Genomic DNA, 14,227 nt, shown 5'->3' with positions numbered 1-14,227 from the left:
GCGAATAACTCGAAAAATATTAGTTTTACGAAGAAAACGTAAAGATCATTTTTTTCTTAGAATTACTTTTTCTATCGATCCCCATGGTTAAAATGTAATGAAAAATTCCCACCCCCGAGATGGGGTGGCAACCACCCCCAAGGTTTTAGCGTACAGCGGCATGAAATAGAAAATGATCATTGGGCTATTTCCTACCTTCTGCGAAAATTTCAAGTAAATACATGCTGGACGAAAAAATTGCGAGCCAAAATGCTTCATTTTCTGGCCTATTACTAAAGTTTTTATTTATTTACATTCAATATTAATTTGTTTTCATCCATAATCCGCAAAAATTATGCGATATATTTGATTTAAAATGAATTCAAGAATTTTTTGTAATTGGGCAACAATGTCAACTTAGATCTCCGACTTAGATAATGACGTGTAACGGTAAGTATATTGGACGGACTGTAAAGCAGATAAATTAAATTACTATTTTGGGTATTGTGCAATATGATAGCCCTTTCATTTCATGTGTTCGGTACAAATTCTTGGCTCTAGCTGAAAAAATTTAAGCACCGCCAAATTTTATTGTTTATTCGATGGGAAAACATCAATCTACTATCCACGGACGTTAAAAGGGTCTTCTCAATAAATTGATTTTTAAGCGACTTTGGGAGTGAAAATCGAAACGTCAAACAGTTAGAAAAAATGTAATCTTCATTACAATCAATTGTGGCTTAATCCCATATAAACGTAAAATTTAATGTACAATAATTGTTATTTTTTCTTTCATTAGAAATGGTTGTAGAAAATCAGGAAGAAATAGAACACGAAGAAGAAGTTGAAACGGAAGAAGTAGCAACTGAAGATTTGGAAGTAATCATAGATCAGTCCAATAAAGTAGACGAACATTTCTCGGATCTAAAAATTAGTAAACTTAACATGGCAGTACCTCCTTTAAGGCCATTAACTATTGCGCCAAAACCTACAAAAGTGCCCCTTACTACTGTCAAAGCGGTTGGTGGTCAGCTTGGTGGGCAACCTTTACTGTTTTTACAAGGTGTACAAGGTATGTATTGTGTATAATTTATAATAAAACTAGGCAGACTAATAATTTGAATTAGTAGATTCATAGGCTCTCGTACACCTTATAACGAGTAACTGATTATACAGGGTGTATCAAAAATACAGGTCATAAATTTAATCACATATTCTGGAACCAAAAATAATTCGATTGAACCTAACTTACCTTCGTACAAATGTGCACATAAAAAATGTTACAGCCCTTTTAAGTTACAAAATGAAAATCGATTTTTTCGAATGTATCGAAAATTATTGGAGATTTTTTATTGAAAATGGACCTGTGGCATTCTTATGGCAGTAGCATCTTAAGAAAAAAATTATAGTGAAATTTGGACACCCCATAAAAATTTTATGGGCGTTTTGTTCCTTTAAACCCACCAAACTTTTGTGTACGTTCCAATTAAATTATTATTGTAGTACCATTAGTTAAACACAATGTTTTTAAAACTTTTTTGCCTCTTAGTACTTTTTCGAAAAGTCAGTTTTTATCGAGATATTTCGAATATTTGTTAAATCCACCACACGCCATTTGTATATGGTTAAGTACGATTATGGAGACTTGGTAATAATATGAACATTTATTTATGATTTACATTTTTAGGGATATTTTGAACCATATTAAAAAAGACACATCTCGATAAAAGGTGCCTTTTCGAAACAATACAGAGAGGCAAAAAAGTTTTAAAAACACTGTGTTTAACTAATGGTACCGAAGTAATATTTTAATTGGAACGTACACAAACATTTGGAGGGTTTAAAAGAACAAAACCCCCATAAAATTTTTATGTAAACATATTGAAAAATAAGCCTCAAATCGATAAAAACTGCCTTATCGAAAAAATACTAAGAGGCAAAAAAGTTTTAATAATATTAAATTTAACTAATGCTACCACAATAATAATTTAATTGAGACGTACACAAAAGTTTGGGGGGTTTAAGGGAACAAAATCCCCATAACATTTTTATAGGGTGCACAAATTTCACTATAATTTTTCTTTAAGATGTTCCTGCCATAAGAATGCCACATATCCATTTCCAATAAAAAATCTCCAATAGTTTTCGATATATTCGAAAAAATCGATTTTCATTTTGTAAATTCAAAGGGCTGTAACTTTTTTTATGTGCATATTTGTACTAAGGTAAGTTAGATTCATTCAAACTATTTTTGGTCCCAGAATATGTGATTTAATGTATGACCTGTATTTTTGTTACACCCTGTATATATGTATACATATAGATTCATAGGGTTTGACAGTTGAAATGTGTAGTGTGAGATATCACAAAAAGACTATGCTCTTTCTCGTAGGCATCTTTCAATGCGTCATAGTTTTCGATTTCTTTTTAACGCATTAAGTTGTAAGTGACAGAAAAAATGGCACGTCCGTGATTACAGACATTTATAACATTTATTCTAGTTGTCGATAGATGGCGCCATAATCAAAAAAAATTATTTACAAATTATATAAAATATCTACGAATATAATCTGTACAATTTATAAGACTATACAAATCAAAGAAAATACCCTTTTGTAAATGCAATAAACACAATTGATTTGTTTTTATCCCAAATTTCAAATAAAGTCTGACAACTGTCAGATTTAACTAAAATGTCATAAATGTGTATTATCACGGACTTACCTTTTTTTCTATCATTTGTGACGCACTGAAAAATGCCTCTGAGAAGGACTTTACCATCTAGGGATTCATCAATTTTTTAGTGGAACAATTTTTAAATAAACAATCAATGCGTCAAATTTAGTTTTTTGCTCATAACTTAAAAACTTGTTTATTTAGAAATTTGACGTCAAGGGGTAACTTTTTCAGACAAAAAAGATACATTGAATAAGATACGCTAAATGGAAATCGGTTAATAAACAAAAAAGTTATTGCAAAACTGACGACAAAATCGCTGTTTTTGAATATTGTTAATAACAATTTTATTGTTTATTAAAATTTGTTTAAATGTACCTAAACTTGAGGGTACATGAATGGTACTATGGTGTTTGAATGGTGTGCAAAACATTATCCAGATCTGTTAAATAGTTTTTGCGAAATTGAATTTGTTTATAAAATTTTTTGAAAAACGAGCTAATTTTTGAGGCTGGTCCAGTTAATTTGGCTGAATGGATCTCAATGATCTGGGGCATATTTCCTTCGTTAAGATGTATACTAATAGCCTATGACATATGAAACAAAAATAAAAAAAATACATTTCTGTACACAAAATTATTTTTTAATAAATAGCATTTTTTAAGCTTATAAACAATTACTCCGTACAATAACTCCGTAGAAATTAGATCAAATTAAATGGCAATAAAAAATTAAAATAATAAAATATGTTGTGTATAAAAAAATAAAGGTCCTACGACCCTTGGGGGCTGAGATGGCCCTTTTTTTTAAATCACTGTTACGTTCATTAACAACATTAAGAGCTGAAATTAATCAATCTTTTATAAGAAAAGTCAAAGTTTTTAACAAAATTTTTAGCAAGAAAAAATGTTACAAATTGTTTAAACAGGAGTGTTATAAACAAAGAGTATTTTGCGTTCCGACTAGGACTTGACTAAAAAATAGTGGGCGTAGCCGAATGAGAATGAATTCGCGAGCTACCACACTAAGAGCCGGTATAGGTGAAATTTGCTAATAATTTTAGGCGCGACAAGAGCCTATAACGTAAATAGTAGAACCTAAAGGAAAACGTATGAACACTGTGCCGTCACTTTTTAGTAGCACATGCGTCGACAGTGGCGCATCAAAGTTTGCACTAATGGAAGGTATAGATAAATTAAAAGGTACCCTCTCTCACTAACAGAATTCAATTTTTTTCATTTTTTTAAGTTATATGTGATTAACAAATAAGACTCGTAATACATAATAACGTAATTTTAACCCACCACTCCTTCCCCCTCCCACCACCATCAAAAACTTCATTTTTCGTTATTTTTTTTAAATTGAGTCTTATTTGTTAATCACATAGAACTTTAAAAAATGAAAAAATTTAATTCTGTTAGTGAGTGAGGATACCTTTTAATTTATTTATCCCGTCTTTAAGTGGAAACTTTGATGCGCCACTGTAGAGTATGTGCCACTAAAAAGTGACGGCACAGTGTTCATACGTTTTCTTTTAGGTTTTACTATTTAAGTTACAGACTCTTATCGTGCCTAAAATGATTGGCAAATTTCACCTATACCGGCTCTTAGTATAGTAGTGCGCGAATGCATTATCATTCGGCTACGCCCACTATTTCTTAGTCTAGTCCTAGTCGGAACGTAAAATACTCTTTGTTTATAACACTCCTGTTTAAACAATTTGTAACATTTTTTCTTGCTAAAAATTTTGTTAAAAACTTTGACTTTTCTTATAAACGATTGGTTAATTTCAGCTCTTAATGTTGTTAACGTAACAGTGATTTTTTTTTAAAGGGGCCATCTCAGCCCCCAAGGGTCGTAGGACTTTTATTTTTTTTAAGTTGTGTATTTTAATCAGCTTTCCGCATTTTTTATTGCCATTTTATTTGACCTAATTTATAGGGAGTTATTGTAATTATTGTTTATAAGCTTAAAAAGTGCTATTTATTAACAAATAATTTTGTGTACATTAATGTATTTTTTTTGCTTTTTTTTTTCATAGGCTATCAGTATACATTTTAACGAAGAAAATAAGCCTAAGATTATTGAGATCCATTCAGCCAAATTAACTGGACCAGCCTCAGAAATTAGCTCGTTTTTCAAAAATTTCATAAACAAATTCAATTTCACAAACACATTTATATTTAACATATCTGGACCATTTTTTGCACAACATTCAAGCACCATAATACTGTTATGCGATTGACTCTACTATTTTATTTATTTATATCTTTAGGCACTAAGTTTAATTTAAATAAAGGAAGACTTACTTATATTATTTTATTTACATCACTTATTTATTTTAATAATTACAAATAACACCAACTAACACATCTAATTTATTTACAACTCAAATTTATGATTTAATTAACTAAACATAATAACTTCGATAACTAATATATACATTTCATTAACCGATTCGAATACAATTATATCACGCGTCGCGGCTCGTTCATTGACTGACTGACTGCTGCTTAAAAATCATCCGCTTATATAGATACGGCTCTGCTTCGAGAACATTTGGAAGGCCTGAGGCGGGTCTACGCCTATCATCGGGGAAACTTCTGGATTAGCGGAGACATTACTCGTCGATGACGTGTCGCTGTTGTTTGTTGACTACTAGGGGCAGGGACGGCCTCAGTTAGAAATTCGTCACAATACCCTCAAGTTTAGGTACATTTAAACAAATTTATTAAATAATTAAATTGTTATTAACAATATTTGAATGGGTCCGCCGAATAACTTTGTAAGCGCCACATTGTTCGTTTTTGAGAAGTTGAAGAAAAAAGTTTTAAATTTGTGATAATGGCGAGTTTGTACATTTTAGGGGTGCGTAATACAGTTTGTAATTTGTATTTACAAACTTTATTACTAACTCTTAATATGTTTGAGAGAGTGAGAGACTTTGAGAGAGAGTTTGAGAGAATGTTACAATTTTTATTAACAAATAATTTTGTGTACATTAATGTATTTTTTTTACTTTTTTTTTTTCATAGGCTATCAGTATACATTTTAACGAAGGAAATAAGCCTAAGATTATTGAGATCCATTCAGCCAAATTAACTGGACCAGCCTCAGAAATTAGCTCGTTTTTCAAAAATTTCATAAACAAATTCAATTTCACAAACACATTTATATTTAACATATCTGGACCATTTTTTGCACAACATTCAAGCACCATAATACCCTCAAGTTTAGGTACATTTAAACAAATTTATTAAACAATAAAATTGTTATTAACAATATTTGAATGGGTCCGCCGAATAAAGTTGTAAGCGCCACATTGTTCGTTTTTGAGAAGTTGAAGAAAAAAGTTTTAAATTTGTGATAATGGCGAGTTTGTACATTTTAGGGGTGCGTAATACAGTTTGTAATTTGTATTTACAAACTTTATTACTAACTCTTAATATGTTTAAGTTTGAGAATGTTACAATTTTAAAACTTCTTTTTCGAACTCTTAAAAACGAGTGATGTGGCGCTTACAACGTTATTCGGCGGACCCATTCATTTAAAAAGAGCGATTTTAATAAGTTCGAAAAAAGGTTGAGATGACTTAAATAATTATTAACCATTTTGAACATAATGGTAGCTTTTTACCTACAGGTTACTTCTAAAAATAAAAGAAAGTAATGAACACCTGTATAGACAACTTTTAGCAAAGAGTGTCAATTAAAAAAAAACATTTTTTTAATCACCCTAATGGTTATCCTATAGTCTACGCTTAAGGCCATCGGAACATAATTCGCAAATATTTTACGGGTATCCCTACTTTTTCTGTCTTTACACGGCAAATTAAGTGTAGTAAAATTCACACTGGTATGGATATGTAAACATTACTAGAATGTCATTCGACTTGAAAATGTCATCAATAATTTAAAGAGATGACTTTTGAATGTTCTTGGATAATGTTATTTTTATAATTGCAAATTATTAATTCAGTTAATAAATGTGATAATTTTTTCACTAATTATGTATTCAGTGATTGTAATAATTTATATGTACAACAAAAACTAATACTCAATCGAGAAAAGAGGAAAAGTGTATAAGTGATTTTTTAATAATATATTGTTACTATGATGTACGGAACTGAATGTTGGGCAGTGAAAAAGAAAGAGGAACAGCGAATGCATGTGGCGGAAATGAGAATGCTTAGATGGATGAGTGGAGTGAGAAAGAAGGATAAAATTAGAAATGACTATATTAGGGGAAGTCTAGGTGTGGCACCAATTGATGCCAAAATGAGAGAGCATAGGTTAAGATGGTTTGGTCATGTTCAACGTCGAGACGTTAACCACCCAATACGAAGAATAGCTGAAGTGCAGATTCCTGGAAGGAGTAGGAGAGGAAGACCAAAGAAGAGCTGGGGGGAGACGATAAGGCAGGACATGTTGGTAAAGGGGATTAACATTGATATGGCCCAAGATAGAATTGTGTGGAGAAATGCAATTAGGGAAGCCGACCCCGCGTAGGGATAAGGCAAAGAGAATGATGATGATGATTGTTACTATGGAACACTTACAATTTTGAACATCTTTAACAACAAAATACTTGGATCACAGAATATAATTATCCTGATGTATTCTCTGCTTGGATCTTCCACAAATAATACACAATAAATAACTTTTTATTAAGTTCACGTCTTAAATCAATTATTTATCAAATACACTATATTATATCAATATTATTTAATCAACAACTTAAAATATTCCCGATGCCATGTCAAATATTTAAAATTGTCACTGATTGTCACTGTCTGACTGACAGTATGCTGACAATATTCTATTCGACTAAGTGCGTTGTATGACAAAGATAGATTTGGAAATATTACCACGGACATTGTGTTTATTTTTTTCCAATCCTGAAAAAACCAATAAATATTTTTGAAAAATTTAAACGCAGAATGAAAGACTATATTATTACCGAGGGCCGAAAGTCGTTTAGAATAAATAAAAAGTTTCTTTTAAATGAGATATTTGAAATTCAAAATCACACTGCATTTTATCTTAGTTTTTCACCCCTGTAACTTATTAAAATAAACATTATAGAAGTTCTCAGGGACTTTCGGCCCTCGCTAAGAACGTAATCTTCCATTCTGCGTTTAAATTTTTCAAAAATACTTATTAGTTTTCTCAGGATTCGAAAAAAATGAATCCCCATTTGAATAGCATTGCAGCCGAAAATACGTACCCATCCTCTTAAAACTTTTCACAAAATTCTCAGTAACTTTATTTGAATTTGACTTTACATCAAATCTGATTAAAACATCAGTAGAGAAGTATGTCTTGTCTTGTTAAAACAAAACAAACGTAATACATACATCTAATAAATTGTAATGTGCATTAATTGTAAAATGTAATAAATTTCTCATGATTGGTATAATTAATCATGAGTTACAACTTATACAATATTAACAATACTGAATATTTCAGGTGCTGGATCAGGTCAAACAATAAAATTAGTAGCTTCGCAGGGCCAGGAAATCTTTACGAATATCATATCCAGGCCGTTGACAATCAAACCTTCTTTCAAAACGATATCAACTCAAGGCAGTAACATTTCTCTAGTTCAACAAAAGCCTGTACTGATGAAGAAAGTCGTCGCGGCCAATTCAAAAACTGTTACAAAAACTGTAAATAGTATTTCAAAGCCAACGCAACATTTTATGGTCGTGCAAAAGTCTGATCAACAGCAACTCAAATTAATACAGGCTCAAGGAAACGTATTGGGTGTTCCGGCCCCAACAAAAACCATCACTTTACAACAAGCACAGGAGATGGGATTGATAACGAGCACTAAAATAGCCCAGCCTGGACATTCTACTGGAAAGCAGTCGGTTTTGTTAGCAAAGAATCCACAGAAATCGATAAAATTGATACCACAGAGCAATGCTCCCCAAATATTGACTACAACGGAACTACAAAACATACCTACAAAAACGGTAACTTTAAATCAAGTGAAAGCTCCAACGAAAATATTACCGGCGGTTTCGAACTCTATAAATAAAGGCACACAAAGGCTCATCTTCAAAACGGCTGCTGGTAGTCCGACCATTTTGCCACAAGGACAAATTCTGCAGGTTTCTGCTGCACAGGCCATGAATTCTGGACAGGTGCATCAAATTAATATACCTGGTAAAGGGGTACGTAACTTTTGACTGTTTTGTTAAAAACTACTTTAACAGTTAGTCCTGTCGCCAGGGGGGGTACAACGGCCTCCTGTATTCAGATGGACTTACCCAAGTTTTTTTTTTATGTATTTTGACCTGTAGAACACGAATTTTTTGGGTAACAGTTGATCCGGATGTCGATAAGATTGTTATAAACCAAGAAGTCGAGGAATCACATAACAGCGATTTCTTGCAAAAGAAAACATTTTTTTGTATTTTTTGGGCCATTCTAACCAAAAAATGTTCCTACAAATTTTTTCGTAGGATGCATAGTTTTCGAGATAAACGCGGTTGAACTTTAAAAAAATCGAAAAATTGCAATTTTTGAACCCGAATAACTTTTGATTAAAAAATAAAATAGCAATTCTGCTTACCGCATTTGAAAGTTCAAGTCAAATTATATCGGTTTTAATTATTTGTATTGCTAAAAATTTATTATTTTATTGTTAAAACAAAGCTATATACACCTAGTGCTTGAGTGATGTTTTCAATGATTTCTCATTTAAAATCGAATGAGTAGGTAGAGGAGGTAAAAGTGCAAGCAAGGCTATTTCTACGTAGCATGCTTAAAACGCATGTATTAGGCACGGGAAACACTATGTGTTTATAGCTTTTTTTAACAATCAAAAAATAAATTGTTAGCAATGCAAATATTCAAAACAGATAAAATTTGACTTAAACTTTTAAAGGCGGTAAGCAGAATTGCTATTTTATTTTTTATTCAAAGGTTATTCGGGTTAAAAAATTGCAATTTTTCGATTTTTTTAAAGTTCAACCGCGTTTATCTCGAAAACTATGCATAATACGAAAAAACTTGTAGGAACATTTTTTGGTTAGAATGACCCAAAAAATACAATAAATTGTTTTGTTTTGCGAGAAATCGCTGTTATGTAATTCCTCAACTTCTTTGTTTATAACAATCTTATCGACATCCGGATCAACTGTTACCCAAAAAATTCGTGTTCTACGGGCCAAAATACATAAAAAAAACTTGGGTAAGTCCATCTGAATTAAGAAGGCAGTTGTACCCCCCCTGGCGACAGGACTAAGTAGTAGGTATTAATATAGAAATATATTAGCCATCAGTAAGCTCCAGAAATGTATGCACTATTGATAAATAGAGTATGTGGCAAAATAAACAGTACTGAAATGAATATTTAAATGATTATGATTATTTATATATCTGGTATACCTGATATAGCCTTGCAAACATTATTCATGACGACACATGTTTCCGATAAAACAGATGTTAAAGATGCCCTCTGGTCAGTGGCGGATCTACGGGGAGGGAAAATAAGGAAATTTCCCCCCCTAAACGGTCCAAAATTAAAGAAAAAAATTGTTCATACAAAAATATATTAGCTGACATGAAACCGAAACCACAGAAAGACAAATTTAACCCAAAAAACGCTAGTTAGGAAAATTAAGAGAACTTAATGCCTACAGGGTGTTTCATTGGGAAACGGAAATACTTTAATGGTGAATAGAGGTCACCGAGGCTGTTCTAGGTATACTAAATTTTTTGCCCTACCGACTTTTATATCCGAGTTACAGGGTGTTTTATCGATTTTGCTAATTTCTTTCCTAAGCCATAACTTTAGAACCACCTTGTATATTTTTTTAAGATTTGGTACACATACGTCTCATTCAAAACCCAAGCGACCGACATACTAATTACAAGAAAAATCCAGGTCCGGATTAACAAAAATTTATAAACTAATTGTGACTTTAAAACAACACCCTGTATATTGAAATTTTAAAAATCTGTTTGCATATTTGAAAAGAGCACAAAAAACTAAATCCGCTTCGATTTTTCGGCCAGACAATTTTTTGACATTAATTTTGAAATTATATTAAATTTTTTAAGAACTCAACATTAAAAAGCAGGTATTATTAACTTTTAATTATAAATTATTAAAGTTATTGAATAAATACTCATTTTAAAATGAATCAATACTTATTTACCACATTGGAAAGACCCAATTATTAATCACAAGAAAAATCCAGGTCCGGATTAACAAAAAACATAAAGTAATTGTGACGTTGAAACAACACCCTGTATATTGACATTTTCAAAATTTGCTTGCGCATATTTGAAAGGACCACAAAAATCTGAGTTTATCAGTTCACTTTGATTTTTTGTGCAAAAATTTATTAACTTTAATTTTGAAATTAAATATATTCCAATTTTTAAGAACCCTGAAATTAATAAGCAGGTTTTTAAAGCACTTTTAATAATAAATCATTAAAGTTAATGAATAAATACTATTTTTAAAAATAATCAGTTATTATTTACTGCGTTAGAAGGAATCACTTACTAATCACAAGAAAAATCCAGGTCCGTATTAACAAAATACAAAGTAATTGTGACCTTGAAAAAACACCCTGTATATTGAAATTTTTAAAATACGTTTGCACACCTGAAGAGAGCACGAAAAACTAAGTTTAATGTTCCGCTTTAATTTTTTGTGCAGACAATTTAATGACATTACTTTTGAAATTATATCGAAATTTTTATTAAGAGTTCCCAGAGATCTTAAAAATTTCGACATAATTTCGACATAATTTCAAAATTAAATTCATTAAATTGTCTGGAAAAAAAATTGAAGCTAGCGATTAAACTTAGTTTTTGGTGCTCTTTTCATACCTATGTGCAAACGGATTTTGAAAATTTCAATATACAGGGTGTTGTTTCAAGGTTACTTTACATTGTTTTGTTATTCCGGACCTGGATTTGTGTTGTGGTTTGTAAGCGGGTCGTTCAAATGTCGTAAATAAGTATTGATTATTTTTAAAATGGGTATTTATTTAATAACTTTAATAATGTATTGTTAAAAGTGCTTTAAAAATCTGCTTTTTAATTTCAGTGTTCTTAAAAGTATTAACATATTTAATTTCAAAATTAAAGTCATTACATTTCCTTCACTAAAAATTAAAGCAAACCAATAAACTCAGATTTTCGTGGTCTTTTCAAATGTGCAAACAAATTTTGAAAATTTCAATATACAGGGTGTTGTCTCAAGATCACAATTACTTTTATGTTTTTTTGTTAATCCGGACCTAGATTTTTCTTGTGATTAATAATTGGGTCGTTCCAATGTGGTAAATAAATTTTGATTAATTTTAAAATTAGTATTTATTCAATAGCTTTAATAATTTATAATTAAAAGTTAATAATACCTGCTTTTTAATGTAGAGTTCTTAAAAAATTCAATATAATTTCAAAATTAAAGTCATAAAATTGTCTGGCCGAAAAATCGAAGCCAACCATTAGACTTAGTTTTTTGTGCTCTTTTCAAATATGCAAACAGATTTTCAGAATTTCAATATACAGGGTGTTGTTTTAAGGTCACAATTACTTTAAAAATTTTTGTTAATCCGGACCTGGATTTTTCTTGTGATTAGTATGTCAGTCGTTTGGGTTTTGGATGAGACACATGTGTACCAAATATCAAAAAATATACAGGGTGGTTCTAAAGTTATGGCTTAGGAAAGAAATTGGCAAAATCGATAAAACACCCTGTAACTCGGTTATAAAAGTCGGTAGGGCAAAAAATGTAGTATACCTAGAACCGCCTCGGTGACCTCTATTCACAATAAAAGTATTTCCGTTCCCCAATGAAACACCCTGTATAAGTTATTTATGTCTTTTATGTAATCTGAGTTTATCTTTTTATGTCTTTTGTTTGATTTTTCATTGGGAGTTCCTTCGTAAGGCATATTTCTAGATTCGCCATTGCCTCTGGCACGAAAAAATCTTTAATTATAGTCCGCAATTCCGAAATGGCAGACGGTGGATATGTCTGACTCCTTCAGCATTCCCCATATGTATGCATCTGGTGGCGTTAGTTCTGGTGAGTCGCAACTTCCAAAGTGATCGCGCAGTATTCGAAGAGACTTCCTGGCAGTGTGGCAGGTTGCCCCGTCCTGCTGAAACCATTGTTGATTTCAAGTGTGGACCGCTTTCGTGACCTTTTCCGTATGACCGAAAATAGTACTCCACCATAAAAAAATTTTCTGCAAAACTGAGAGCCATTCTGAAGCAGTGGCGGATCCAGCATCTTCAAGAGGGGGGCCGATTGGCTAAATTTCTATGAAAAATAAATGAATAAATTAATGTTTTTATAATCTTTATATATAACTTGGTTAGAGAGGTGGGCCGATCGCTCCCATCACCCTTCCCTGGAGCCGCCACTGTTCTGAAGCACCTATCATTCACGACATTCACATACGTTATAACGACGTTCGGAAAGCACTCAGTACGTTTAGGCGCCTGACATACGAATTTCAGTACTTGTTTATTTTGGTGCATACCGTACTATCAGAGACCGTTATATTATTATAACGAGTTATTATTTAAGTTATCATTCAAGATAACTGGGCCATCTGCGTATCTGATAAATACCATCAGCTACACATAGTTATATTGAGTCATCATTTAGGTTATTACTCAATATAATTGTGTCATCTGCGTATATGATATTATTTTTCAGTTTTCCATTCATTTTAGTGCTAATGCATTAAGATGCCAAGCCTTGTATTTTGTATTTAGCACAAATTATTAGCACTATTTTACATAATAATGGAAATAGTTTAAAACATGATTACATCTGCTTTATCTATCTCACTGGACCAAATACACAGTACACCATTCCTAACACTTTTATTAACTAAGATTATTATTCTAATGACATCATCATCACTTACTCGACAAGGGTGTGAACTCAAAGTAAGGTGTTATGCTGTCCTGCATTATGAAAAGCACAGGACAGTACTCAGTACAGTTCATTCCTAACCTTTTTTTCAGTGCGTCATAGATTATCTAATTCTCTCTAACGCATTAAAGTTGGAAGTGTCAGAAAAAACATACTTCCGTGATTATTATACATAGAACTTAGAAAATTATGTAGTCGTTGACGGGTATTTGCATATTAAAACGACTTATACTTATAGATGTATAATTGGTTGGTGATAACAATACTCTAAATAGATAACCAATCAATGATGCGAATAAAGATAATTTGACACAAAAATAATCGATCGTGACAGTACTTTCACAACATCAACGGATAAAATGATAATTGTAATTTTTAGGTTAGTATTTTTCAGCGACGTAAATATAAATATTTTATGTCATTGGTATATTCGGATATTGTATAGTAAAATTTGATTTTATATTTATTTATTTATACATTAAATATTTTAAATATTAATATCCTGGAAAGTATTTGTATGATGTTTAAACTAGAAGTCAAACAATTAGGAATGCACGTCATAGATTTAATGACATCATAACCCACCGGTACAAACTTAACGGCAAACAAAGTCAACAAATTTTTCCTTATATATTAGTTTTTTCGCTACCGT

The 14,227-nt window shown here is 31.5% G+C and overlaps 1 protein-coding gene across 1 annotated transcript in view; it reads left to right on the top strand.

Moving 5' to 3' along the window:
* The window catches only part of LOC114338617 (protein lin-54 homolog), a 108,696-nt gene that overhangs the window by 37,930 nt on the left and 56,539 nt on the right, over nt 1–14,227 (top strand). The window contains exons 3-4 of the mRNA XM_028289217.2: nt 779–1,051; nt 8,124–8,833. Coding sequence (XP_028145018.1) covers nt 779–1,051; nt 8,124–8,833 — 983 coding nt within the window. The remainder of the gene's footprint in view (nt 1–778; nt 1,052–8,123; nt 8,834–14,227) is intronic.

The sequence above is a fragment of the Diabrotica virgifera genome, chromosome 7 (genome assembly GCF_917563875.1).
Source record: "Diabrotica virgifera virgifera chromosome 7, PGI_DIABVI_V3a".
In the NCBI taxonomy this organism is placed as follows: Eukaryota; Metazoa; Arthropoda; class Insecta; order Coleoptera; family Chrysomelidae; genus Diabrotica; species Diabrotica virgifera.
The sequence above is the reverse complement of the archived record's forward strand: the minus strand, read 5'-3'. Positions and strand labels throughout refer to the sequence as shown.